This window comes from Eucyclogobius newberryi, unplaced genomic scaffold, assembly GCF_026437365.1.
Source record: "Eucyclogobius newberryi isolate DKJ021-1_F unplaced genomic scaffold, fEucNew1.0.hap1 SCAF_14, whole genome shotgun sequence".
Taxonomy (NCBI): Eukaryota; Metazoa; Chordata; class Actinopteri; order Gobiiformes; family Gobiidae; genus Eucyclogobius; species Eucyclogobius newberryi.
Window position 1 is genome coordinate 23,983,726 of NW_027315768.1, and position 26,045 is coordinate 24,009,770.

General features: G+C 38.7%; 1 protein-coding gene across 1 annotated transcript in view; it reads right to left on the minus strand.

The window, feature by feature from the left end:
• The window catches only part of cps1 (carbamoyl-phosphate synthase 1, mitochondrial), a 40,605-nt gene extending 21,243 nt beyond the window's left edge, over positions 1–19,362 (minus strand). Inside the window, exons 1-25 of the mRNA XM_072445097.1 lie at positions 19,198–19,362; positions 17,346–17,455; positions 16,870–17,014; positions 16,135–16,224; positions 16,009–16,065; positions 15,845–15,937; positions 15,679–15,768; positions 15,179–15,307; positions 14,621–14,727; positions 14,336–14,477; positions 14,112–14,189; positions 12,292–12,390; positions 12,108–12,203; positions 11,424–11,613; positions 11,012–11,169; positions 10,805–10,933; positions 10,245–10,389; positions 9,514–9,724; positions 8,898–9,096; positions 7,988–8,164; positions 6,648–6,766; positions 2,725–2,866; positions 2,580–2,645; positions 2,140–2,203; positions 1,868–2,049 (exon numbers count right to left, since the gene is read on the minus strand). Of these exons, the coding sequence (XP_072301198.1) occupies positions 1,868–2,049; positions 2,140–2,203; positions 2,580–2,645; positions 2,725–2,866; positions 6,648–6,766; positions 7,988–8,164; positions 8,898–9,096; positions 9,514–9,724; positions 10,245–10,389; positions 10,805–10,933; positions 11,012–11,169; positions 11,424–11,613; positions 12,108–12,203; positions 12,292–12,390; positions 14,112–14,189; positions 14,336–14,477; positions 14,621–14,727; positions 15,179–15,307; positions 15,679–15,768; positions 15,845–15,937; positions 16,009–16,065; positions 16,135–16,224; positions 16,870–17,014; positions 17,346–17,455; positions 19,198–19,326 (3,147 nt within the window). The 5' untranslated portion in view covers positions 19,327–19,362. The remainder of the gene's footprint in view (positions 1–1,867; positions 2,050–2,139; positions 2,204–2,579; positions 2,646–2,724; positions 2,867–6,647; positions 6,767–7,987; positions 8,165–8,897; positions 9,097–9,513; positions 9,725–10,244; positions 10,390–10,804; positions 10,934–11,011; positions 11,170–11,423; positions 11,614–12,107; positions 12,204–12,291; positions 12,391–14,111; positions 14,190–14,335; positions 14,478–14,620; positions 14,728–15,178; positions 15,308–15,678; positions 15,769–15,844; positions 15,938–16,008; positions 16,066–16,134; positions 16,225–16,869; positions 17,015–17,345; positions 17,456–19,197) is intronic.
• Positions 19,363–26,045: the final 6,683 nt, after the last annotated feature.

Here is a 26,045-nt window from a genome sequence, read left to right on the forward strand (position 1 = left end):
AGACAGCAGGGGGCGACACAGACACTTGAAACGCTCCGAAAATACATATTTAATTATCACAGGGACTTACAAAGACTTTTAACTCAGTTCGCCTTTAGAAATAATCGTTAGAATGTTAAATACTGAAATAATCGTTAGAATGTTAAATACTGAAATAATCGTTAGAATGTTAAATACTGAAATAATTGCTAGTTGTAGCCCTGGATGGGGGAAAGTGAAGCAGCCGCAGGAAACCCACCCAGACACAAGAGAACATGCCTCACGCGGACTTGCTGTGTGGAGAATGTGCCATGAACTGTGGTGCACTAGCTTTTTGATTAGCAAGAAGTTTAACATAAGACACTGCAAAACAATGCTAAGACTTAAACCAACATTAGTGTGCACTGTATTAGAGCCATTTCATTAAGTCCACAAGCGAGTCGCACACCTGCAACTAAAACTAAGCTTTTAATCTAGCTCTGTCTGCATAATAAATGACTCCATTAGGCACATTTAGATTTTCCCATTTTCCGTAGTGGCTTAACTTAGCAGCTTTAATGGCCCTGCGTCACTCCAGAAGTAAGTTTAGTTTGGACACAAGCGCTCGCGATTGAATATGAACAAAAAGAGAAAAGGTTTAAATATTCATATTCAACTGAGAATATTGTTGTCAACCAATGATATTGAAACAAATATGTGTAAGATGTAATAAAAAAATAGTATTTAGTATTTAACCACTGGAGCACCTTCTGGTGTCAGCAGTGAGAATGAACAATGCCCTTGTGAATGCTTTGCCAGGAGAGCCATGCGTTTGTTGTGAACATAATTTGACAGAACAAGTTCGGTGATACTAAGATATTAAAAACTGCGCAGGAGTCTGGAATTCAACCTGTGATTTTTGAGAAGACAACCTCATCAACAGGATAAATAAAATAAGCCTGAATTAAGCTAAATTAAACTCCAGGGGAACTACTATGTAACGCGATTAAAAGCATGAAAAAGTTAATTTTGCATGATCTTAGTGTATTGGAATGTAAGATAATATTCTGAATGTTGGTTTTGAAGACGCTAGAGAGAGCTGATTAAAAAGTTATGTATTGTAAAATAAACAAGGATATACTGTGATATTTCTGCACTTTGGCAGTGTTCTCGCTGAAGGGTTTTACTCGTCACCGCCATGTCCAAAATATACCACCAGGCCGAAAAAAACATCCGCGTGCTGCACCGCGTGGGACTATTTTCTCACACACAGACAAAGACACACACAAATGCGTTTGAATTCAATTGACCAAGCTCCCACAGGTAATATTCAGGTATGAAAAGAGTGATCTTAATAGGATATTAAGATCACCGTGCGAGCGCCGTAGTACTCGCACTTATTAAGATCACCGTGCGAGCGCCGTAGTACTCGCACTTATTAAGATCACCGTGCAAGCGCCGTAGAGCACAACTTTTTTAAGTACTTTTCGCTCGCGCCGCCTACGCCGCTCGCACGGTTGGTCCCACCGCCATCCTTTAACCTCAGCCCAGCGAGAACACTGCTTTGGTGATTCATTTTATAGATATTTCACGTTTTTAAAAAAAATATCAACTAATACATTTAAAGACAAGTTTTAACACATTTCTGTTAGTCTGACATAATTTTGTTTGACTATCGTTATAGGGACACAAAATTGAGATATTCATTTTGTCAGAATCGCCCACACATAATATATGACCTTTACGATGTTTAAATTTGCATGACTCTTGATGTACTTTGATGACACTGAGATTTACACGAAGATATGCTTGGATTTTCAGCAAAAACAGCAAAACTATATTTGTATCATACGATCATACTGAAGACCTTTTCCAGGCCTCAAATACGAGTAGCATTGTGTGGCCTCACCTCCTGTTGTGTGATGTCCAGGATGCGCTCTAGAGTCAGCTCCTCAAAGTAAAGGCGGTCGCACTCGTCGAAGTCCGTACTGACCGTCTCTGGATTATGGTTTACCACAACTGTCCTCTTCCCCATCTGCCTCAGGGCTCGGATACTGGACACTGCACACCAGTCGAACTCAACGCTGCTCCCTGAGGTGTGTATAAGTAAGTATTGCTCAATTATTTATGGGTTAGTATTCAGTTTAGAGAAAAACTGTTTGGAATGTATTGTTTGCTTACCAATGTGATACGGGCCACAACCAAGAACCATTATCCCATGATCTTTAAAGTTTAAATCATGCTCCTAGAAAATATTATAAACAAAGTGTTCATGTTACATTAGGGCATTTTCCACAATTGACATTAATTTCAGAAACTTGATCATTATAATTGTTATCTGGACTATGCAGACTTGAAAACACAAAAAAGACCTTGTATAATTAAGTCAGTGGATTTATTAAATCACAATGTCAAAAAAGAGTAAACAATTTGGAATTTCCATACTAATAATTTTAAGTGAACTAATCAAAACTGAACTAACTAAACTAAAAATAATAATCGCTGACCAGTCGACTACTGTCTATTTATTCTTACTACTGTTTCTCCTTTATGGTGTGGAGGGCTGGGCCAATGCCTAGTAAAGGAACTAAACACATTGAACTACATTTGACTTGGCATACCTGGCCGTGGTAAGTACAGTAGAGGTAGTTAGTCATGGCTGGATACTCGGCAGCCAGCGTGTCGATCTAGAAACAAAACAATATATCCTAAATGAGACACAATGACACATGTTACGGACTTCAATGAGACTTTGGTGGTACCCACTTGTTTGACCCAGGGTTTGATGGCGAGGGACAGTCGGAGCTCTCTGGCTGCTTGCTCAGAAGAGCCGAATATCTGACCAATCTGGCGGTCAGAGAAGCCGTCCTGTTTGGCTTTTAACAACAAATGACTGGGGACTGTGTTACTGTGGAAGAAGGAAATAATTTTTAAAAAATACTTTTTACATATTGAGTAACGTTTTGGATGAAATTGTTCTTGAATGTGTGCAGATATGTGTAGAAAGCAATAAATCAGATAAAATGCATTCGAAATGACCAGATTTTGCATCCAATCACTTACTCAAAAGCCTAATTAATGTGTCTATTTTGATGTTCGTCTATTCATTTTGGTTAGGACAGTGCATGATAATGAACATACCAGAACATTAAATACATGCTGTAAACACGTCGGATTATAGCCATGTGCTAATTTACACCAATTGTTTTGCATTTACGTTCATTCTCTCATTCATACATCTAAAAACATTTGTTCTTAGTGGTATGACAGGAGGAAACCAGGAGGAAGCCTATGCAGACACGGGGAGAATATGCAAATTCCACACAGTAAGACCCCTCGCTGCCAGAGAGTCAAACCCAGGACCTTCTTACTGTGAAGCGAGAGTGCTAACTTTGCACCGCCATGTAACTGGACTCTAAATGTACCACCATCCACTGCACAAAGTCCTACCTTTCTACTGCACAGAAGTCACACAGTTACAAAAACATTGAATAATTTATCATATCTGATATTAAATAGTTAAACATGTCTGCTGGCAGTACAATATTCCACGGATCTGAATAGGTTTTGCATACTTTTTAACAACGGCACTGCCAGCAAACTCTGAATTTGTGCTTCTGCTAAAGCTCCACTTGCTCTTACGCCTTATCTGAATTATTTATGACCACCGAGAGGAACAATATTGAAAATGTCAAGTGTGTTTTAACTTCCACAGCACTAATCAGCCCAGGAAGAGCGGAAAACCCCAAAATGGCAAAGCAATGTAATATTTCACATGGAAACGTTATCCTGCTCACAATTATCTTCAATGGAGAATCACATTAAGGGAAAAATGAACACTTCACATGTCACTTGTTTTGTAAATCCTGCACGTAACTTTGCTTACACACTTGAAGAAGAAAACCCATTTATGTCAGCCTTGTCACAGCAAATTGTATGTTATGATATCAATATTTAATGAAATCTACCAATATAAGATATGATATGTTATAAAAGTTCCAGGTAGGGTTGGGTAATGCCTAGTGCTTAACGATACAATATTTGTCCCAGGACTTGGAACTCAATGTGTGTATTGATAAATGTCTATCCCTAAAAAACAGTTAAAACCTTACTAAAATTATGTATTGTCTATATAGAATAACGAAATAAACTGAACTTGCAGAATAATTAAATAAACTGAACTTACATTTGTTCACAATGCCCTTATTATCAGAATACTATACTTTTCCCTATGAATAATTCACCTTTTCAGCCGTGTGCAGCAGCAAGCAGGGTTATATCTCAACAATGTATAATGAATGTATGTTGTATCACGATAGTTGGTGTGTATTGCCAAGAAGTTTGAGATCAGCTCTAGTTCCATGTATGACAGGACTCTATTAATTAATTATTTACAGCAGAGTAATACATACATTAGAATGCACTACATTTTCTGTCAATGTCAAGTATTTGTTGGTAAGTGGTGTATGTATGTAAAAACAGCATGGCAATATTTGGTAGCTGTCAAATTCAATGTATGCCAATCATTTTCAAACAAAAGGCAGACTGGCAATTAGCAAGTAAATAACAAATTATTAGATTTTACAAAGATTCTGAGTAAACTGTATAGAGGTTACAGTATATACATACAAGTTAATGGCACTACTGAAACAAGAGTCAGAAAACAGAGTAATACTGTATTTGCCTTTCCCAAATGTTATTCTCTTGCACCAATGAACCAAACCACACACACAAACAGAGGATTTTGACCAGCAGAGCCTGAAGCCAACCACCTCCACACCCATCAGCCTGTGTCCCTGTCCCAGTGTTCTCTGCTCTACAGGGGCCTGGGACCACAGCAGCCCAGGCCCACACACACGCTCGCACGCACACACACACACACTTTTCATTATTAAACAGTCATAAGGAAGCTGTGGGTAACCTGGGGCTGAGGCATGAAAATTCAAAGCAGTTTTGATTTGAGCTGTCCAGCAAAGAGCCGCAGGGCGCCGAGACAGAGGGGAAAGGCAACAATGTGAACAGATTTGGCCTTGGCTAATTTTAGAGAATTTCACATTATTATAATAATTTTCTTTTCTCCAAAAAGTATACAACTTTTCCTATTCCAGGCACAGAACAAGAGCTATAGAAAGAGGGTCAGGACATTTTGTGTCACAATTATTGTGACCAAAAAAATTGCAATAAACGATAATAACCCAAAATATATTAAACTATTGCTGAAAGATTAAATTCGTAAGGATAACATGTATTGACATTTATTTTAATATTATGAATAAGTTCCATGTTTATTATTTATTTGAGAATTGGTTCTCAAAAGAACATCATGGATAAGTAGCTTTTTTCTGAACAAACTGGTGGTATAATGATGATTATCTTTGTTGGTGATTATCACAATTATACAAAATGTACCACACAATAAATTGCATTATGTTTGTGGATGTCTAAGTTACAGGGTTAGCAGAATTCAGACAAAATAAACAACAAAATGGTGTTGGTGGTTAAACTGCATCTATATGTATTTATTATAATGTATTTGTTTTCTGTCATGTTGGTTAAAACCTGTTGCCATCCACCTGTGCGCCGGCGCGCAGTTTCCAAATTAGAAAAGTTCTCTAACATCATCACTTTTATTTTTGTGGTCAATACCAGCAAGTTATACATCATTTTAAAGGTTATTTTCATTGAATAATATGCACCAATAAGCAATTGCCAATAGTTTGTGAGAAAGTCTCAACTTTTACAAACGCATGTCCTGTTTGCTGTTTATGACGGACGAATTGGCTTTCAATCTGTACATTCTTGTACTCAGTCTGTCCATAAGAATCCAAAGAAAAACAATATCCACTTGTAGTTTTCCTGAAGTTATCCGATTTCGAGATTTTGTCAAGTAAACAAAGTTTTCATCAGTGAAAATATTCTCGATGGAAGCTCGTCCGGCACATTTCTCCGTCCATAACAAATGACTACTAGACTAGATTTTACGCATCACGTGTTCTGATTTTATAAGCCTTTTGGACGCGCATTTTGTTAGATATATGTATTATTATACCAATACAAAAATAAAATAAAAATATCATTAATTATTTTTATTTTTTTCACCTTTATATGGGAAATTCATGGGTAAACTCATATTTACACATTTTCACATACATTGTTTTTAGCAGTTATAATAGGTATTAGTGGCCTACAAAACATCAAAATGTATGTTTTATGATCATAGAGGAGCTAAAATTGTAATAAAACAGTTTGGCACAGTTGGCACATATTTGGATCACAACAGTTGTTGTCAACAAGATAAACATCATGTACAGTGAACAGCATATGCACACAATGAAGTATGTCATGCTCAGGACCATTACAAATTGACAATATTCAGGCGAGACTAAAAAAAGGATGTTTTGTTTATATTTGGGCTACTGTAGTGTAAGTTCTGAAGCCCTGACAGTGTTCATGTGCACATCTGCAGAAACTAGAAGGCCTAAGTTTTCTAATGATGCATCACACGTGCATGTGGGCTGTAAGATCCTCTTTTAATAAGCAATGCCATTTGGGTCCAACCATTGTGCACAGGGCGAAATAGGTGGATGGTAACAGGTTTTAAGTTAATCAACGTGTTAAGTAAAGTGTGGAGCAAATTAACAATAATTACACCTTTGGCACCTGATGTTGTGTATGTTTGGGCTGAGTACCTTTTATAGAGGCTCAGATACTGCTCCAGTTGTGTGATTCGGTTCAGTTTATGGAGGAACCACTTGTCTATGGCTGTCAGCTGATGTATCTTATCCACACCCGTGCCTACATGAAGGGCCTGTGCGAACATATGAATTGTACATAATTAGAAACATGTTTACCCTTGTCGTTCTTTCTTGTCACCAAAAAAACCTCTATCCGTTCAAAGAAGGAACGGAAATAAATGCTTTTTCAATACCGACGAGTTATTAAAAATCAAATATGACACATGTCTTTTTCATTTACTTGTAATATGGCAAAGGTCACCCCATGACAACAGCTAGTAAATACATTTTATTATTTTTCATTACATGTCTGACAGGAGAAATAATTTCAGCACTGTGTGGGAGGAGTCTACTAAATAGTGTGTAAAACCTTTCACCGACAAAATAAAGGAATTGCTGGCTGAGATGGAGGAGATTTATCACCGCAGATTTTTAAAGGCTGGTTACAATTTATGGTTTAAAATGCAATTAAATACAGATATAATTAAGAGGAAATACACTCTACACACATGCTATGCTTATCTAGTTTCTAGGAACAAAATATGAAGAAAAAAGCTAACAGGCAATGCTTGTGTTGATCACCTCCAGGTATTCTTTCTAGAATTTGAGCGTCTCACTGATTTGTGCATTCTCTTAAAACTCATATTTAAAGAATATCTTCTCCAAACCCTGAACTATAAAACTGGGGGTCTTGCATGGACATTACATTAATAATCCTCTCCACAGTTGATAAAAGATTACTGAAGTACTGCAGATATTTTTCTATACTTCGTTTTGTCCATGTTTTGAAGTGAAGCTTGACCCTATGTTTAAATGAACTCCATGTGTTATTCACCTTGAAGTGCTTGAGTAAAGACTACGAGGGTTTTATTGTGCAAAGATAAACGTGTCTATGAAATGAATATTTCAGATTTCTGTAAAGTACAATGGACTCAATAAAACTTTCAAAATGGACATACTAAATTCTATCTTTACTGCAGCTATTTTGTGTATGCCTATCATTCATCAAGGTTGAGTAATATTATACAATAAAAACATACAAAAAGCAATTGTTTAATTACTCAATTAAACAAATCTGTTAAAAACTGTATAAAGAGAAAAAAGTTTACCACTCAAAAATCCCAACATAACCAGGCTAAAACAACCTTCTTTTGTAAAAGTAGCAGTATTTCCAGTGTAGACAGTGTTTGTGCTTGTATAGATGGATGATTGTCTTACATTGCATACTACACTTATCTTCCTGTGGTTTGCAACTTTAATGAGAATCCAGGCTCATCGTCACAATGCGGCTGTACCTTGGCGATGGAGAAGATTCGAGTGCTGGAGGGCACAGCCAGCTCCTGCAGCAGGTCGTGAGGGTCGCACCAGACTTTGTTCAGAGGTAGCCGGGGCATGAAGCCGTCCACAGAGGGGTGACACATCCTCAGGGCCTTCTGAATGCTCTCCTCAAATGTCCGACCCACTGCCATCACCTGCATACACAACAAGCACTGTGTAAGGAATAAAAACTCTGGGGGGGTTAAGTTTATGTCCTTATGAAGATCATTTATTTCAAAACCAACATCAATCATTTCTTTCAACTGTTTTCAAAACTCATTGATGTTCCCTTGTTCCCTCTGGGCTCCAGTCACCTAAGGCCCAAAGTCACAGGGACAGTCAACAGTTCAAATCTGTTGTTCAGAAATATACATGGTGACTTGAAAACTCTACCCAAGACAATAAATGTACTTCTTCGGTGGAGGGTTTGCCACCTGCTTGTCTCTATAGAAAGATGTGAATTATGTGTATTTTAAGAACAACTAACTCAAGTTGAGTCACTGCTGAGCATTAATGGAGGATGATGATGTGAGGTGACTTCAGAAAAGTAAACAGATTGTTCTGTAAATGTTAAATAGCACTTAACCCACAGCTGCCACATCTGAGCGGAGGCGAGGCGACCCCACTTACAGTAGAATGCTTGTTTTTCAAGGTGTTATTTAGCAATAAAAACATGTAGCAGGTGGCAAACACTCTACAGGAAAAGTTACATTACTCTTTTTTGGGGGGGCAAGTAGGCTTTATTAGACAGGACAGCTGAGCGTAAAATGGGGATGAGAGAGAAGGAAGGACATTCAGTAAATTGTCAGAGTCACCAGGCAGCACAGTATGGAATTATTCTAAACAATACTTAAGCAACAAAGCATTTTGTTTCTCATAGTCTCCCACCTCTCCAACACTCTTCATGGCACTGCCTATTTCCTGGGACATGCCCTGGAAGCGGTCCAAATCCCAGCGGGGGATCTTGGTGACGATGTAGTCCAGACTTGGCTCAAAGCAGGCTGTGGTCTTCTCTGATACGGTGTTCTTGATCTCCGGTAGAGGGATGCCCAAAGATAGCTTAGCGGCTACAAACGCTAATGGATACCTATGATGGACAACTTGTGTATTAACTATTAAAGGGGTTACAACGGATACGAATTACTTTGGAGATCGACATACATATTCCACATTTACTTCAAGGCTAACCAACTATAGGGTACAACTGATTATGTTTTTTTTTTTTTTAAATGGGTTAATGAGCTCATAATTAAATAAATATGAAATAATTGGATATGCCTAAAATTGTCCAAACAAGAAAAAGTAAACCAGGGAAATACATTTGTGCACAGATTGGAAACTGCTTGATGGGGTCATATTAAGCAGATGGCCATTCAGTTTCTAAGCATGATAATTAAACAAATTAACCCTAACCCAAGACATAAATTTCCACCGTAACAATATCACGTATGAGCTTGTGTAATGGGTGTTGTGTTTGCATCATAACCATGAGCATATTACTCACCCAGTGGCTTTGGATGCCAGGGCAGAGCTCCGAGAGAGGCGAGCATTAACTTCAATGATGCAATATTCGAGGGACGACGGGTGTAGAGCGTACTGAATATTGCACTCGCCCACAATACCCAGATGACGCACCACTTTGATGGCTGTCTCGCGGAGCATGTGGTACTCCTCGTTGGACAAAGTCTGACTCGGTGCCACCACTATCGAGTCTCCTACAGAAGAGAAGAGAATATTAGACATAATGTACGAATATGACGCAAGAGGCAAGAGATCCACTGCGTTATGAATGCAGAATAATGTCCATTTATAAAACATTTCCAGTAAAATAATAAAAAGGCAACAGGTCCAAGAGGTACAGCAGTATAGTTTGGCATAGAAGCTGTGAGGGGTCTGCCATTATTGTTATTGTTTTGCTTAGAATAGTCCACAGTATGACAGTATGGCATGAAAATAGAGCAGAAACATCGACTATTCTAATCATTGTTAATGGACTATACGCACTCAAAACGCAAGCCAAAAGACATCTTATCATAAAGACGTCTGCATTATTAAAACTTCAATTACCGTAATTGTGGCAGCCCTAAAAGAAATATATAATTTTGATGCCGTCAGCATTATAGGCAAATTAATAACATCTCCATAAATACGAGCAGGTGACAGACCCTTCAACAGAAGGTTACATTGAGCACCTTTCATGAGAAGACAACAGTAAATATAGTATTTAGTATTTACCAGTGTGGATTCCCAGTGGGTCAAAGTTCTCCATGTTACAGACAGTCACACAGTTGTCAGCCACATCTCGGACCACCTCATACTCCACCTCCTTCCAGCCCAACAACGACATCTCCACCAGGATCTGACTGGACATGGCCAGAGCCTTCCACATACAAAGAAGAAAGAAACGCTTAATACTATTGCAACCAGGCTTTTAGATAGGGGGCCGTCTTCCCGTATTTTGGACGGGGTATTTTGAAATGTGGACGGGCATTTTCGAGTGCATGGACGGGGTCATTTCATTAATAAATCTTAGAAAAAAAGGGAATATTATCATTAAATTGGGACGGGAAGCATTTGACAGTAGTCCGCCATTACAGTTTACTGTTTAAAAGTGAAAATTGGTATTTTTGAATGAATTTTTTCCAGATAACGATTGTGATTATCGAGGAAAAGACTATGATTATTTTTTATAGTCGACTAGTCACAATAAGTTGAATAATTATTACAGCCCTAATTGTGGCACAGTGGTTTAATTTGTTACAATTACGATTACTTTCAGAATATTTATTCCTGACCTTGCGAGCCGTTTCTTCCAGTTTGTCTTTGTTGGCACACAGACCGGAGCCCAGGCCGCCCAGGGCGTAAGCCGAGCGCAGCATTACGGGGTAGCCAATCTGCTCTGCTGCTTTCAATGCATCTGAAACCTGAACAATTAACACAAAAACACAGTAAAAAGCATGTAGAATAGAACATGAACACAAATGTTTTTCACAATTACTTACAGACTCAACAGCAAAACTGGGAGCAATCTTTTCATTGATCTCCAAGAGTTTATCTGCAAAAATCTGTCTGTCTTCAGTTGCCATGATGGACTCCACAGGGGTTCCTAGCACTTTGACCCCATACTTTTCCAAGACACCACTTTTGAACAATTCCACTCCTACAAAAGGATGTCACAATATCAAATATTTGTGTTTAATGTTGTTTAATGTCTACTTTTTTGCAGTATAAATGTAATTGAAATGACTATTTAGCTTATAAAACTGTCACAATTATATTTATTTAGTCTCTATGATTACATTGTGAACCAAAGCATCACAATTATCAATTTACCAAATAATCCTGACATCCCTACTCTTAAATAAAACACTCATGAATCAACAAATTACACACATAATAATACACACTTATTACCGCAGTTGAGAGCTGTTTGTCCTCCCATAGAAAGTAAAATGCCGTCAGGGAGCTCCATTTTGATCACCTCCGTTACAAACGGTGTGGTAACCGGCAGGAAGTACACAGAGTCCGCCTGCTTTGTTCCCACTTCATTTGTTTGAACTGAAGCAATGTTCGGGTTCATAAGCACAGTCTTTATGTTCTCTTCCTGCAGGAAAAATGTCACGGTAATGAAATAATTTCACCTGAATTGCATTTTAATCTGAACTAAATTGAGCGTTGTAAATTCAGCGATACATATTTATATTTTCATTTAAATGCTACTTTTTGGTGGCTGGTCTGCCACCTGCAATGCCAGGAATGTTCCACAGTACAGCAATGAATCTGTCTATCTCCATGGAGACAAGCACATGACACCACCAGGCACTTTCATGACAGATCTGGCAAAAGGCAAGGTATTTTTTGCAATAAAAACATCTGTAATTCAATAAATACAAGACAGAAAAGTTAAATGCCGTACTGTGGAACATCCCAGAAAGAACATCTCTATGGCGACAAGCATACAAAAAGTACATAGTGCACTTTTAAATCAACACGTGCTGAAGATCTTTTCAAAACTCACAAGATTGATTATAATTTAGATTTTATACAGAAGAATGACACAGATTTTTTTAAGTGTTTAAAATACATTTGAGACTTTACCTTCATAGCTTTGATCGCCTGAGATCCAGAGTAGTCAAACTCTCCAGCCTGACCAATGGACAGACCTCCAGATCCTAGAACCAAAACCTTTGAAACCTGTGCTCACAAAACCACACATTCACTTCAAGAGAAGCTCATTTATATTTGAACAACGGTAAATTGTGTATCATGTAGAAAGCTGCACCTTAGTTCTGGGAGGGAGGGCTGGTTTCTTAGGCATAACTGACACAATGTTGCCATCCTTTCCTTTCTTGATCAAGGATATGAATGCATCAAAGAGAAACTGTAAACACATGGACAATCTACAGAGTTAACACAACAAAAAAACACCCACAAAAATCCATCCGTAGGCATCCATTACGAAACTGAAATGTCAGGAAAGCAAACAAAGTGCACATGCTTTGGTCAAAATAACGTAGCTACAACTCTTCTTAATATCTTATATATTAAGATCTTTTTTATATGAGGAACATGTGTGTCTGAATCGTAACCTGTCAACTGTGTGTGTCCTGTCATAGTGCTGTGGTTTGACAGAGGTCGTGACATACTTTGACCAGGACTTGAACTGTGGACCCCAAGTGCCATATATAAGCCTAAATTAGTGTCTGCCCACATGATGCGATAGACGGGCACAGTCAGAGGCGTCTGGCACCTGGGGCCTCGAGGAGCGAAAGGTGCTGCTAGAAATGTGTGTTTATGGTTGTTCAATAAAGTTCACATTATTTCCTTTCTAAACCTGCCCCTGCCACAATTATCCCAAAGGCTAAACTCAGATTGTGTTTGGTTAAACGTTGGCTTAAAATATAGTTTATGCAATGCACTATAACATACTTCACACTGTTTTTAAAAAGTTTTCTATGTTCTGAAATGTATTTATAATCCATTTTGTAGTTAGGCCCGAGTCCCAGCAGGAGAAGGGCCTATAGCTCCTGCAACGCTGCTGCTGGCACATACAGTGAACCGAAGGTGGCGAAGGCATGGATCATGCATACTTACTTCTGCTATAACAAAATAAAGTTAACCATGAGTGAATGGGCACAGCTGGGAGTGGTGAGCTATGCTCGTAATGACAATTCCACCCCACGATGGTATGGGTTAGAGCCTTCAAACGATGTATAATATGTGGTCCGTCTACTGCTCTTTGAGCTCTAATTTGACCCCATGAATATGCTCAAAAACTCATCAAACTTTGCCCAAAATTCAGAATCGACGAAAAATGTGTTTTTATCTGGGCAATTTTTTTTGCGTTAAAAATGGCACGACAGCGCCACCAACAAAAGTCAAAATACATTGCGCCTATGGGAGATGGCCCGACGTCAACTTTGTCGTAGAGCAACCTCTCGTGAAGACAAAAAAATCATATTATTGTGGCCACGCCCCCAGACTCACCTTATGGCCACCATCTTCCTTTGAAAATGAAAACACGCTGAGTCAGCAATTTTGTTCACGTCGAACTTTAACAAACTCCTTCTGGGTGTTTTGCCCACTGGCCTCAAAATTGCTGTACGTCTTCTAGACAAGTGGGACATCTTAAGTTATCCGAATTTAAGGATAACTTTTACGGTGTACGTGCGCGCAGCCGCAAAGTTGGACAACGCATTTGGAATATTGCAAATCTAAAATTTGAGCAAAAAGAGTCTGATTAGGACCAAATTTTGAATGCTTTTGAGTGCTACGGTCTTTGTGTGGCGGAGCCGCACATTTGACAATTGTGTTAATTTGCACTGGTTAAGCACAGCATTGGCCATGTCCAATGTGTCGCCGTCTGTTTCGTTCTTAGACAATACAGACAATGAGGGCGCGTCAAGTTGAAAGTGCAGAGTCCGAAGGCCGGCGGCCCGCGAGGGCCGTTGGATGCCGCTTAGGGCTTTAATTTTGATTGTTCCTCTAATATTTGTAGTTTCTTGGTTTGACTACTACACTATATACTTATAATCTTACAAAATGAAAGCCACATTATGTAAAGACACTTAAAACTTTGACTTTCTTTAAATCTTTAATTACCTCTGTGTCAGTGGGACCTCCTTTAGCTTCTGGATGAAACTGGGCCGTGAAAACAGGTTTAGTTTTGTGCATGATGCCCTGAAAAGATGCAGAGTTCACTTTCAATTCATTTAAATTTATGCACATTCTAATTCATACATTTATAGCATTTCTGTAAAATAGCCTGATTCTTTGTAATCATCAATGCCGGCATGCAAAATTCAGTAATGTGGCTAAATATGAACCTCATTTGTGCCGTCATTGGCGTTGACGAACAGTGGGCTCCACCCCTCGGGCAGGGACTCACTGTCAATGCCGTATCCGTGGTTCTGCGCAGTAATGAAAGCCTGGCCTGTCATCACATTCAGCACTGGCTGGTTTTGGCCCCTGGGAGACCACACGCATGAATAAAACACAGCATCCCGTTATTATTGTTCTTCAAAAAGCCAAAAATTGAAAGCAACTGAAGCAGATGAAACTTCACAATCACAGATCCAATAATATTAAGATGATTTTATGAAGTCCTGTACCTGTTACCCATAGGAAGTTTGTAGGACTTAGCTCCGGCAGCGAGAGCAGTGATCTGATTTCCCATGCAAATGCCAAAGACAGGCTGAGGGTGATCACTTTCCAAAATCTGCACAAAAGAAGAAACAATGTAAGAGTATATTTTAATTTGAACCAGTAACTAAGCAGAAGAACACAATCCAGCCCAGTTTCCACCAGCAAGGCTGCCGTTAAAACAAACCAGTGCAATATAACAAACACATCAAATGACGGCTGGTTTAGCTGTTCTGAACATCTCACTAAATGTTTCTACTGCTTTCAAACAACTGCTAACTCCACTTGAACATAACTGTATATGATGACAAAATCAAAGAATGTATTGGAATTAAGATATATAATCTATTTTTAAACTTTTGATGCAAAAGTTTTGCATTTACCACTGCACTAGAGCAATTCTTTGAAATTATGATGCAATTACTATGCATCACAAATGCTGCCATGGCTCTCATTAAGCTTAACATTATAACAATGAACAAGAGGATTGAAGTGAATAGAACAAACTGATTGTCAAGCAGTCTTACCTTGTGGACATTCTGGATGAGGGTTTGGGCCAGAGCTGGGTCTCCTGGTCCATTTGAGATGAACAAACCATCGAAGTCTAAACTCGTCAAGTCCTGATTCCATGGGACCAAATGGACCTCTGCGCCACGCTGCAGACAAAACAATAAAGAGTGATAAAACATTAACGCTTCACTGAAAACAGCAACATAAAGCATAATAGATAACCCCACAGAGCTTATAAAAGGTAGATAAAGAATTAAATGGTCATACTAAACAATCAGATTTGCCTGAATTATGACCTACTTATTTTAGGAGTGTTGAGAGCTCATTAGACTTTACATTATCAACACAGATTTTCTAGGTCAACTTGCTGAAAAAATGCGACAAAGAACTAACTAACTTTTCCAAATTTGCAAGGAAACATAATTTGGGCCAGCATCACAAAACTGCAACGTATTAGGCGTGTAATTTAATGAGACAAACTCCAAAAGCAGATATTTTTACCCCTCTTCAGTCTCACCTTCACCAGAAGACGGATGATGTTATGTTTAATGCCACAATCAACAGCCACGACCTTGATTGGGTTTCCTTTTCCGAACACTTTGGTCTCCTGGTGGAAACAAGACACAACATGCTCTATCAACAAAATAGGTGTTAGTGCATATCTAAAACTAAGTATAGTTTACCTTTGTAGACACTTCTGCAACAAGATTTCTCTGGTTGGGGTCCGTGATCTCTACAGGCTGCCCATCGAATTCGATCTTTCCCAAAACTGTACCCTAAAATAAGGCAAGCAATTAGCTCCAGTCTTACAGTATGTGCTTTAATATAAAGTACTGCTTTCAAGAACCTTATCTCTTATCATCTTTGTCAACATTCGGGTGTCTATTCCAAACAGTGCTGGTACCTAGATAAAAATAAAGCAAGTGTATTAGTCAGTTTCTTGTGACAACTATGCAATAATACAAATACTAACCTTCTCTTCATTCAGCCATTGCCCCAATGATTTCACAGAGTTCCAGTGACTGTACTCGTGGCTATAATCCTGGACCAAGAGACCAGAAACCTCGACACACAGACAACATGTTATAGTGGATATAATGCCTGACTTTGGTTTACCTCTCAGTTAGGTTTGAGCTTACATTGTACACACATTTATTACACCCTTTAGAGGTATAAAAAAGACATGTAGTTTATATGGTAAATTAAGATGTGACAACAACAAAAAGCCAGGGTAATAATATGTACAAAATCGTGTCAAGAAGGGCAAAAACAGAGAGTAAAAAACACGTATTTATCTTGACGCTGTGGATCAAGATTTTTTAGATCTACAGCAAGGCCCAGCAATTTATGTTAGTTGTAGTAAAGCTCACCAATTAATGTTTGTAAAACTAATAAGAAAATGTATTTTCAGTTTAAAAAGACACATCCAATATCCCTGAGGACACAGACGCAGAGGCAACTTGGATGATTTCTTGGAGATAGAAAAAAAAAATCATGATTTAATAAACTCAGATGTCAGTGATACCCATGACATTGATATATAGTCCATCCCTAAAATGTACTACGAATAATTTTGCCAAGACTATTACAACCATTAGTCACAGTGGAGGTACTTAGGAAACGGAGAATCCATAATAAACCACTGAACCACGATGTCTCCACTCTGCCTCCACTCGCTCAGACGACACAATCATGAAGCGTCTTGTACCTGTACGCGCTCTGACTCCACATGTTTCCTCAGTCCCAGCTCGTCCAGCTCGTGTGTGTTTGGGACGCCGTAGTTGCCCACAATGGGGTAGGTCAGGGTGAGGATCTGACCCCTGTAGCTCGGGTCAGTCAGGGCCTCGGGGTAACTGAACCACAAAAATAAAGCGTGAATTCATTGCGTTTGTGGGAAAAGCGCGGTAGAAAAAGTCATCAGATGTGGAAGGACAACGTCAAGTGTAACGCAAACAAATAGTATATTGCCCCCAAAACACTAAAATAACTACTGAGTCCATTACTGTGTTGTATAGCTACAGCTAAAACTACAATTGATTACCTTGATACCACTCCAAAATCATGATTTACTATAGCACGCGGAGTACTAAAAGCAGAAGTGTGTAGTATATATAGTGTATTTTGCTAAACGTGGTTGATCAAGTTACATGACGTGACACCAAAATGTAAGTCCACTTCTCTTACCCCACTAGTCCTGTGTTGAAAACCAGCTCCCCCGCCACTGAGCCGGTGTGACCAAACGAAAAGCCTTTCATCCTGGTGCCATCTTCTAAAACCAGGTGTGCAGTTTGGGCCTGGGACAAAGACAAACAGTCTCATTTCATCCAGCGATACGTGCAGTTTAGGAGTACTGATGATGTGCCTGGACAGGAACAACTATGCATCTACCACATGTAGTTGAACGTCTCAATAGCTCTTTGGTAATTCTTTTTGGCTTTAGATTTGCAATGTATGAATAGTAGGATTCTGCTGTGAGTGCACGTTGTAAACAGCTTCAGGAGTATTAGCATTTGAGAGAAGACTGGAATACGAACTGATGAACTAATACAAGAATCTCATTCATTTTAGAAAGATTACAGAGGTCTAGAAAAAGACAACTTTTTGATTGTTTTAGAACTGCAATTTCAATTAAATCCCTATTCTATATCAATACATTGCATGTCCCCTTTTGTAAGAAATGCATAACGTTTGGACATGAGATGCAAACACTCTTGTTCTAACTGTGTAATAGAATGCATATCATATTACCTCAGTTTGGTCATTATAATCAGTCACATAAGTACATGAAGCTACAGGGCATTCAGACTAGTTTGGATGTTGCAATCATTCAGCCTGGATCAAATATGATGCAATAAATTCAAATATTGCCATTTAATAAGAAGATGACAAGCTGTATGCCATGTTAGCCTTGTCATATTATATTCATATAAAGATAAGATAAGCCTTTATTTGTCCCACAATGGGGAAATTCTAATGTTGCAACACAAAGTAGGTACAGAATTAAACAATAAAGAACAGATAATTCATAAAAAACTTTTTAAAAAACACACTTAATAGAGAAGCTCTTATAAAAAATCTTATAAAAGAACTCTTATATTCGTTATAAAAAGTAAATAATAACAATAATAACAATAGTAACTCTTATTTACAGCTATATGGACAGAGAATATTGCACCAATATGATGACACATATAAGCAGGTCAGTAATGAGAAAAGGGTCAATAAGATAAGGATAACTAAATAATAAGTCTATTTTTTGCTGTTATGAAATGTTTATGTATGCAATTCAAGGGTCCATTCATTTATTAGAATATTTTGAGCCTACTTTCTTACCCAGAGTGTTAAATGGTGTTTAATGGTGTTTAATGGTGTTTAATGGTGTTTAATGGTGTTTAATGGTGTTAAATGGTGTTAAATGGTGTTTAATGGTGTTTAATGGTGTTAAATGGTGTTTAATGGTGTTTAATGGTGTTAAATGGTGTTAAATGGTGTTAAATGGTGTTTAATGGTGTTTAATGGTGTTTAATGGTGTTAAATGGTGTTAAATGGTGTTAAATGGTGTTTAATGGTGTTTAATGGTGTTAAATGGTGTTAAATGGTGTTAAATGGTGTTTAATGGTGTTTAATGGTGTTTAATGGTGTTTAATGGTGTTAAATGGTGTTAAATGGTGTTTAATGGTGTTTAATGGTGTTTAATGGTGTTTAATGGTGTTTAATGGTGTTTAATGGTGAGTGGCCACGTGTGTGACTCCAGCCACTTCCATCAGAACTTTTCACGTTAGCGCGTCCACGATGCTACGCTAACTTTTCTTTTTCTCACGAATAGAGTACATTTCAACCATATTTGTGTTAAAACCCTCACGCCGAATGATAGAAAAGCTCGACATGTTTCGCAAATACACGTTGTAGCGACTCGTTAAACCGCCTGCGTGCGTTGATAAATGGATTACAACTTAGTATTGCACTTTTCTCAACGAACTCTGGGTTTTTGACGCCGGGGAGGAAAGTTACCGGGGGAATGTTTAACGTTTCTTACCTTGACGCAAAAAAACTGAGCAGGTTGCAGTTTCAACCACGTCGTAGATGCGTTTCGAACTTTTCTGCCAACGACACATCCTCGCTGCAGTGATTTAGCAAGACTGTAGGCTTGTAGAATCTTTGTCATCTCTAGATAATCAATGCAATCCAAACTCGTCTACGGCGGGGCAGTGTTTCTAATTTGGACTTTTCTCTGACAGATGGACGTGTCCAGCGTGGGCTGCGCGTGAGTGCCTCGTGCCGCCGGCAGAGGGCGCTGTGCACGCGCGTCCTGGTTGGCTCCGTGACGTGTTTTTCTTTATAAAACAATAAAACTAGTCTCAACAAGGCCATGTGAATGTGTGACTTCCTCTTGTGCTGACTTGAACAGCTATGCGTTAAAAAAGGAAGAGTTAACTTATTAATCAAAGTGTGTTCTGTCTTTGAGAGGAATAAATGCTTGTTAAATGCTTTAAAACATGCTCTACAATGTACATTTTTACTATTTTCTTATCAAATGCCATTTGTTTTGGGGTTTAGTAATACAATAAGCCTAAATGGATTATTGATGAAGAGTAAGGCTACATACAGAGCTTGCCAATGAAGTAGTGAATACTATTTCAATGACTGTTTCACTGTTAATTTTACTAATAAATAAAACAAAATAAGATAAGATAGTATATGCCTTTATTTGTCCACACATGGGGAAATTTCGATGCTGCAACACAAGTAGATACAGAAGAAAGGAACAGATAATGCTCTTAATTGAAAGGAAAAAAAACTCTTATAAACAAAACTCCTATGTACAGAACCTGTCATATTCTTAACTGGGAATAGAGAGAAGAAAATAAAAATAAAAATAAATAAAAAGATACAAATAAAAATAAAAATATAAAAATAAAAATAAGCTAAATGTACTACTTGCATTGGCCATATAGGCTACATGAAACCTGCAAATAACCAACACTACAGTACTCTTACTTCCCCAGCTTTTCCTTTGGGCCCATTACCCAGCGGGGAAATGGCTCCAGGCCGACCGAGAGCTCAATAGTGGGGGATTAGAGAGGTGTGTGCATTTGCTGATGACTGCAGGACTGGTTCTCTGTGGAGATGACTGACTGCCATGACTGCCACTCTGCTGGGTTCAGCACTACGCACAAACTGACTGAGTGAGTCAAAGAACTGGAGAAGGCTTTGGTGTGTATGCAATAGTTACATGTTTAGTTTTTAAATGTTGTCCAAATAAATTACCATAAAGTATAAGATATAGCCATGTGTTAATTCCCCACCCTGCCAGTCTCACTCATTCTGAAATAGTGCAAAACATAAGCAAAAGTATGATGATTTTTAGTTACCGTGGGGGTATTACGAAACAATGGTTCATAGTCTCAACTTTCAAATCCATATCCAATGACTTAAGATAAGATAAGATATTCCTTTATTGTCCCACATGGGGAAATTTCATTGTTGCAACGCAGGTAGATACAGAGGTAGATACAGAAGAAAAGAACAGATCTTATAGGAAGTTTGAAAAACACTCTCAGTAGAAGATCTCCTATAAACAAAAACTCCTATAGACAAAACCTCCCATTTCCCAACAAGGGATGGAGGGGAAAATAATAAAGATAAAAATAAATAAATACCATTGCATGTGATCACGACAGTAGTTGCACATGAATTATACATAAAGCATATGACAACAGCAGAATCATGGATCTATTATATTTTAGCAGAACACACAACTGTGGGTTTCAAATAACCTTAACATAAGCCAAATCAACACTGTTCTGCTCTGTATGCATAACTGAAATATATTTAGAAAGCATTGGGGTAATGTTACTGAAAATAGGCCAAATCATTTGAACCTGTAAGACATGTTTTTGTTGGTGGTGCACTTTAGTGACACCCTTGGCTGTGGTGATGCTGTGTGATGCTCTGCTGACATCTTGTGGTGAAACTCTTTATTGCCTTGTGATCCTGTGTAATGGCACATATAGGACATAGGTCAGGTGACATTGTGTAGTAATAATAATACTACTACGGTAATAATAAAAGTGATGATGATGATCGTAGCGTTGCATTACGGGAACGCCTCTGAAACAACTTCATCAGTAAGCTATCTCTTTAGCCACAGCTGCCCTGGGGTAGGCTGACAAAAGCAAGGCTGCCCACCTGTGCCATTGGCCGCTCCACCCACCACAAAAAGCCAGGCAAGGTGGGCTAAGTGTAGTGCCCAAGGACACAAGAGCAGTGGGATCAAACTGCAGACCTTCATGTTTATTGCAAACTAACCACGGCTTTGTTTTGAAGCCAACTTTAGAGTGGCACTTTGGGTTTAAAATAGTGCTGTATTTACAGTATATATATGGCATACGCATGCTTGTCACGTAGGAAGTGTTAAGGTTAAACTGCTTTCAGTCACACCACATGAACATGAAAGCTTTTGTGTGGGCCCTGAAGGAGCTGTAAGTAATCTATAGTGAGGCGGGATCATGGATAACACTGTAAATATTTAGTGGCAAGTCAAATTACTGTTACTTGATCATTCTGTAGGCTGACAAAGTACTTTCTTAGTTTATAATTTTGTAATTTAAAACAAATTTACAAAAAAAAATAAAGCATTCTTAGCGTTGTATTTTTTGTTATCATCCCTACATGCCTTTTGAATATTCTTTCATGAGATTTAAAAAAGAAATACATTTTCCTTTTAAAAAGCCAAGATTTTGGAGCCAATTATTATTGTCATATTCCAAAAAATTAAGACATAAAAGTTATTTCCTCATGTCTGCAAAGGATCATGGTCTATGTCAGGGGTGGGCAAACTACGGCCTGCGGGCCACACCTGGCCTGCAGGGCCTTTCAATCCGGCTCACCAAACTCGTCCAAGTAATATTTAAAAAAAATAAAAATAAATGTTTTCCTTTTTTGCCCTCAGGCATCTATCTGCACTTGTGTCCTTAATAAATATGACATGAAATGAATTAAATAATAGATTCAATAGCCTATATTTAACAGAAAAGTGATATTTTATATGATATTTAATTTTTTCACATCACTGATTGCGGGCCGGCCCTCTGCTACTTGCCAGCATTCGAACGTGGCCCTCGGAGGAAAATAATTGCCCACCCCTGGTCTAAGTTGTTCATTCGGTTGTTTTGTTGTTGTTTTTTTTGGCTGCTGCTGATGCAAACGATGCATTTAAGCAAAGAAACCTATAGAGACTATGCAATATTTCAGGTACGGTTTCCTCGTTACCGCTCTACAGTAAATGGCCCTTTAACAGTGAAGGAGTCTGTTGAGTGCTGTTAAGATTCCTGCTGTGATTGGTCCTGACGATGAGCCCTGTCTGTCGGCACACTACATTGTCTTCGGTTTCGAGTGAGAGTTTCAGATGTAGATCGAGCTTAAGAGCAGACAGAAATAGATCGGCTGCCTCCACGCTGTTGCCAGGTTTCCAAGCATTGGCCCTGAGATGACACAAATAAAAGGATGGCTCATTTTGAGAATCTTAAACGATGTTCACTGGAGGATTAGGTATAAATCCCACTTTGACACAAGAATATACAGTTTGGGTTTCAAAAGCAGGGTTTGCATTGCTCCTCCATGACAAGGCCATTGTTTAACATTTTCATAGTTTATATAGAGTTGGTTTATATAGAAAAATTGATACCCAGATACAATGTGATACTATAACAAGCATCAATACTGATTTGAGGTGATATTAATACTGGAATTATACAGAATTAGTATAGACTGCATGGTAATATAGCAGAAACTACAAAATGCTTTTATTCTTATTCATCACTGTGGTATCAAAATACTAACACTATTTTGACTATGCACATGACTAACTGACACAAATACATTTACAATGGTTTATAAAACGCAGCAACTTAAACCAAAGGATCTACAATGTAAAAGGTGCACAATGGCCTTTGGATGGATTAGAGTGAACCCTTGGCACGTGCACGTCTCCGTTTCTGTTGCGCAGCTTTGGATGTCCACACCTAATTTTAAAGGACTTCATTCAAGCTCAATCACAAAGGAACTACAAATCTTTTTGACATCTTAAACTGTAAGACTATTTTCACAATGCTCTTATTTTATAGGGTTGACAGAGGTGTAATCAGCATTAGCAGTTAGAATGGGATGAGAGGAAAATCAAATGAAATGCTTTGATATGTTGAATGTATCATTTGACTTGGAAAAACAGGACTTTTAAAGGTATTTACAAATGAAGAGTTATTATAACCAAGGAATTAAGCAATAAATGACAAAAATAATTGCAGCGTGACGTCTAGTGTGTGCTGTATTGGGATTTCTGTATTCAAATTGTAGCACTAACAATACTAGGATTTAGTTATGCATCTATAGAGCTGTAGATGTGGCAGGTTTACTGTGTCAATGTGAACCTGCGTAGTTGTAAACCTCATCAACTACCGTCATAAATCACACTTTAACACATTCATACGCAGACAAGGTGGGTCAAGTGTATTGCCCAAGGACACAACAACTGTGGGAGACTGGGAATGGAAACGCACACCTCACAATGATTAGATCTACTGTATGACTAAGGCAGGCTGTCTTTTCTCCTCGGGTCACTGTAACAATACTCCATCCCCTGTCACCCCTCTGTTTATGGAGCTGGCATCAGGACTTGAAGACTGCGATTGTCCTGCCTCCCTGTCTTCCTGTCTGTAGAGAGTCAAAGGAGGGATGTGTCGGATGTCCCCTCTGCAGTGAGGTAGTGTCCCCAATAAAAAGGATCAGCAGAATGCTTTGTTTAGCCTGGCCTCAGTTAATCCCAGTGTGGCCACAGAGAAGCGCTATAGAGAGGCTGGAGGGAGAGAGCATGCACCAGCCCTTAAGGAGCCATGGCCCCTGCTCTTCGAAACCCCAAGAAACTTCACACCTCACTGTGGGGCTATAAATAGGCTCCATCTGTCCCACCAGGCTCAGTTACAGCCCCATTCCTTTCTGCAGAGCTGGTTTGAGGGCAGGGGGAAGAAGTCAGGCGAAATAAAGGGGGTCCAAATCAGACTCCGGTCTTGAGTCATGGCTGCTGGCTCACTTCTGAAGCCGATACGGGAGATTTTTTCAACTTCAAGTCGCTGTCTGCGACAAAATGTGATTAATAGACTTGGGATCATGCAATAAAATTCTTACCATAGAAAAGTTTTCAATAGTAGTCATCTATTTTTTGATATATATCCATAACATATTGTCACATCACAGTGATAAATAAGAAGTGAAAATAGTCTTACTTGAAAAAAAAACAGAATTGCACAATTCTTGGATGCAACATAAAACTTGATTTTTTTCTTGTGAAAAATGCTATTTAAATTAAGATTAATAATGCACTGAGATCTGCTATTATTATTATTATAAGTATTATTATTACTATTTTAACATTTTATTGTATTGACACACTTTTTTGAAACATTTGTGATTTGAAATTGTACTGTGGTCTTAATCCATTGTATAATTTATTCGTTTTATAAAGCAATTTGAATTACTTTTAGAATGAATTGTGCTGTACAATCAATACACTGATGGAAGATGCGTTATGTAAGTTTTCTGATGGAGGGTCCACCACCTGCTTGTTTCTATAGAGATGTTTTCGCTTTGCCGGATTTGTTCCACAATATGACATAAAACGAAAGTCATGTATGTAACTAACGGTTCTGTGAATCGCTGGTGACCACCAGAAGGGCAGTGGTGGTGAGTAGGGACGAAATAGAACTATTTATTCAGGCTTTTTGTTGTCAAAATATTACCTTGAAACATTATAGATGTGAGCCACCTCAACTCTCCACGGATCTGACCTGTAATTATATATAGATATAGTCAATGCCTTAAGGCGACTTTGGTGGCAGAGTGGCTAGGATTCTCGCTTCCCAGCAAGAAGGTTGCAGGTTTGACTCCCGAGCTGCTCTGGGCCTTTCTGTGGATGTTGGTGCAAAGGTCCTAAACATGCCTAGCACAAAGATCTGGAGATGGGTCCCCTGGTACAGCGCTGTGGCACCCACTGCTCCTGGCACCCACTGCTTCTGGTATGTTGCCCCAGCGCAGCATTGAAAGATTGGTCACATGCAGAAGACACATTTATAATATAATCATAAAACAGTGCATCCTTAACTTAGAAAAGGGAAAACTTGAATACTGTTTGTGTTTATGATGAAATAAGCCTTCCCCATAGATGCAATCCAACACCACTCATCACATGACTTAATCTCATTGGATCTCATGAATCATACTGAAGGAAAGGTTAAGAGAGGCTTCCCCCGTGTCCTTGAAGCAACTCCAGCTATATTACATGCCTTTATGTCAGAACAACGACAGGCATTTCTTCAGTCAAAAGTTCAAGTGAGGTCTCAGATGTGGGAATAAAAGATCAGATTATGTATGTCCCACAACAATCAGCCGTCAGTGCTCTTATCACAGACGTTCCTGAGAGGAGACTGTTATAGCATGTCCTGGAGCAAACCTGAAGGTGAGATTATCTAATGCCCTGTGTCTGCCCAAGGATAAGGCCGCAGGCTGAGCTGACACACACACACACACACACACACACACACACGCACACGCACACACACACACAATATAATCAAAGTGTCATGAAATGTCTTGCAAAAAGTATTAAAAAGTGATGTTGCAGTGAGTGAACGTCAGAGATGTTGTGGCCCACAGCATCCTCCCTGTGCTCCAGTAACACTCCTAATGCACTTGAAATGAGCAGGATTATTGCAAAGCAGTCAAACAGATGGCTAATTATTGTGTCTGTTCTTTTCTTTTGTTGTTTTGAAACTACATATGCTTAATCGTTGCAGTTTTGCAATGATGATCAGCGATTCTTCAGCTGCACAG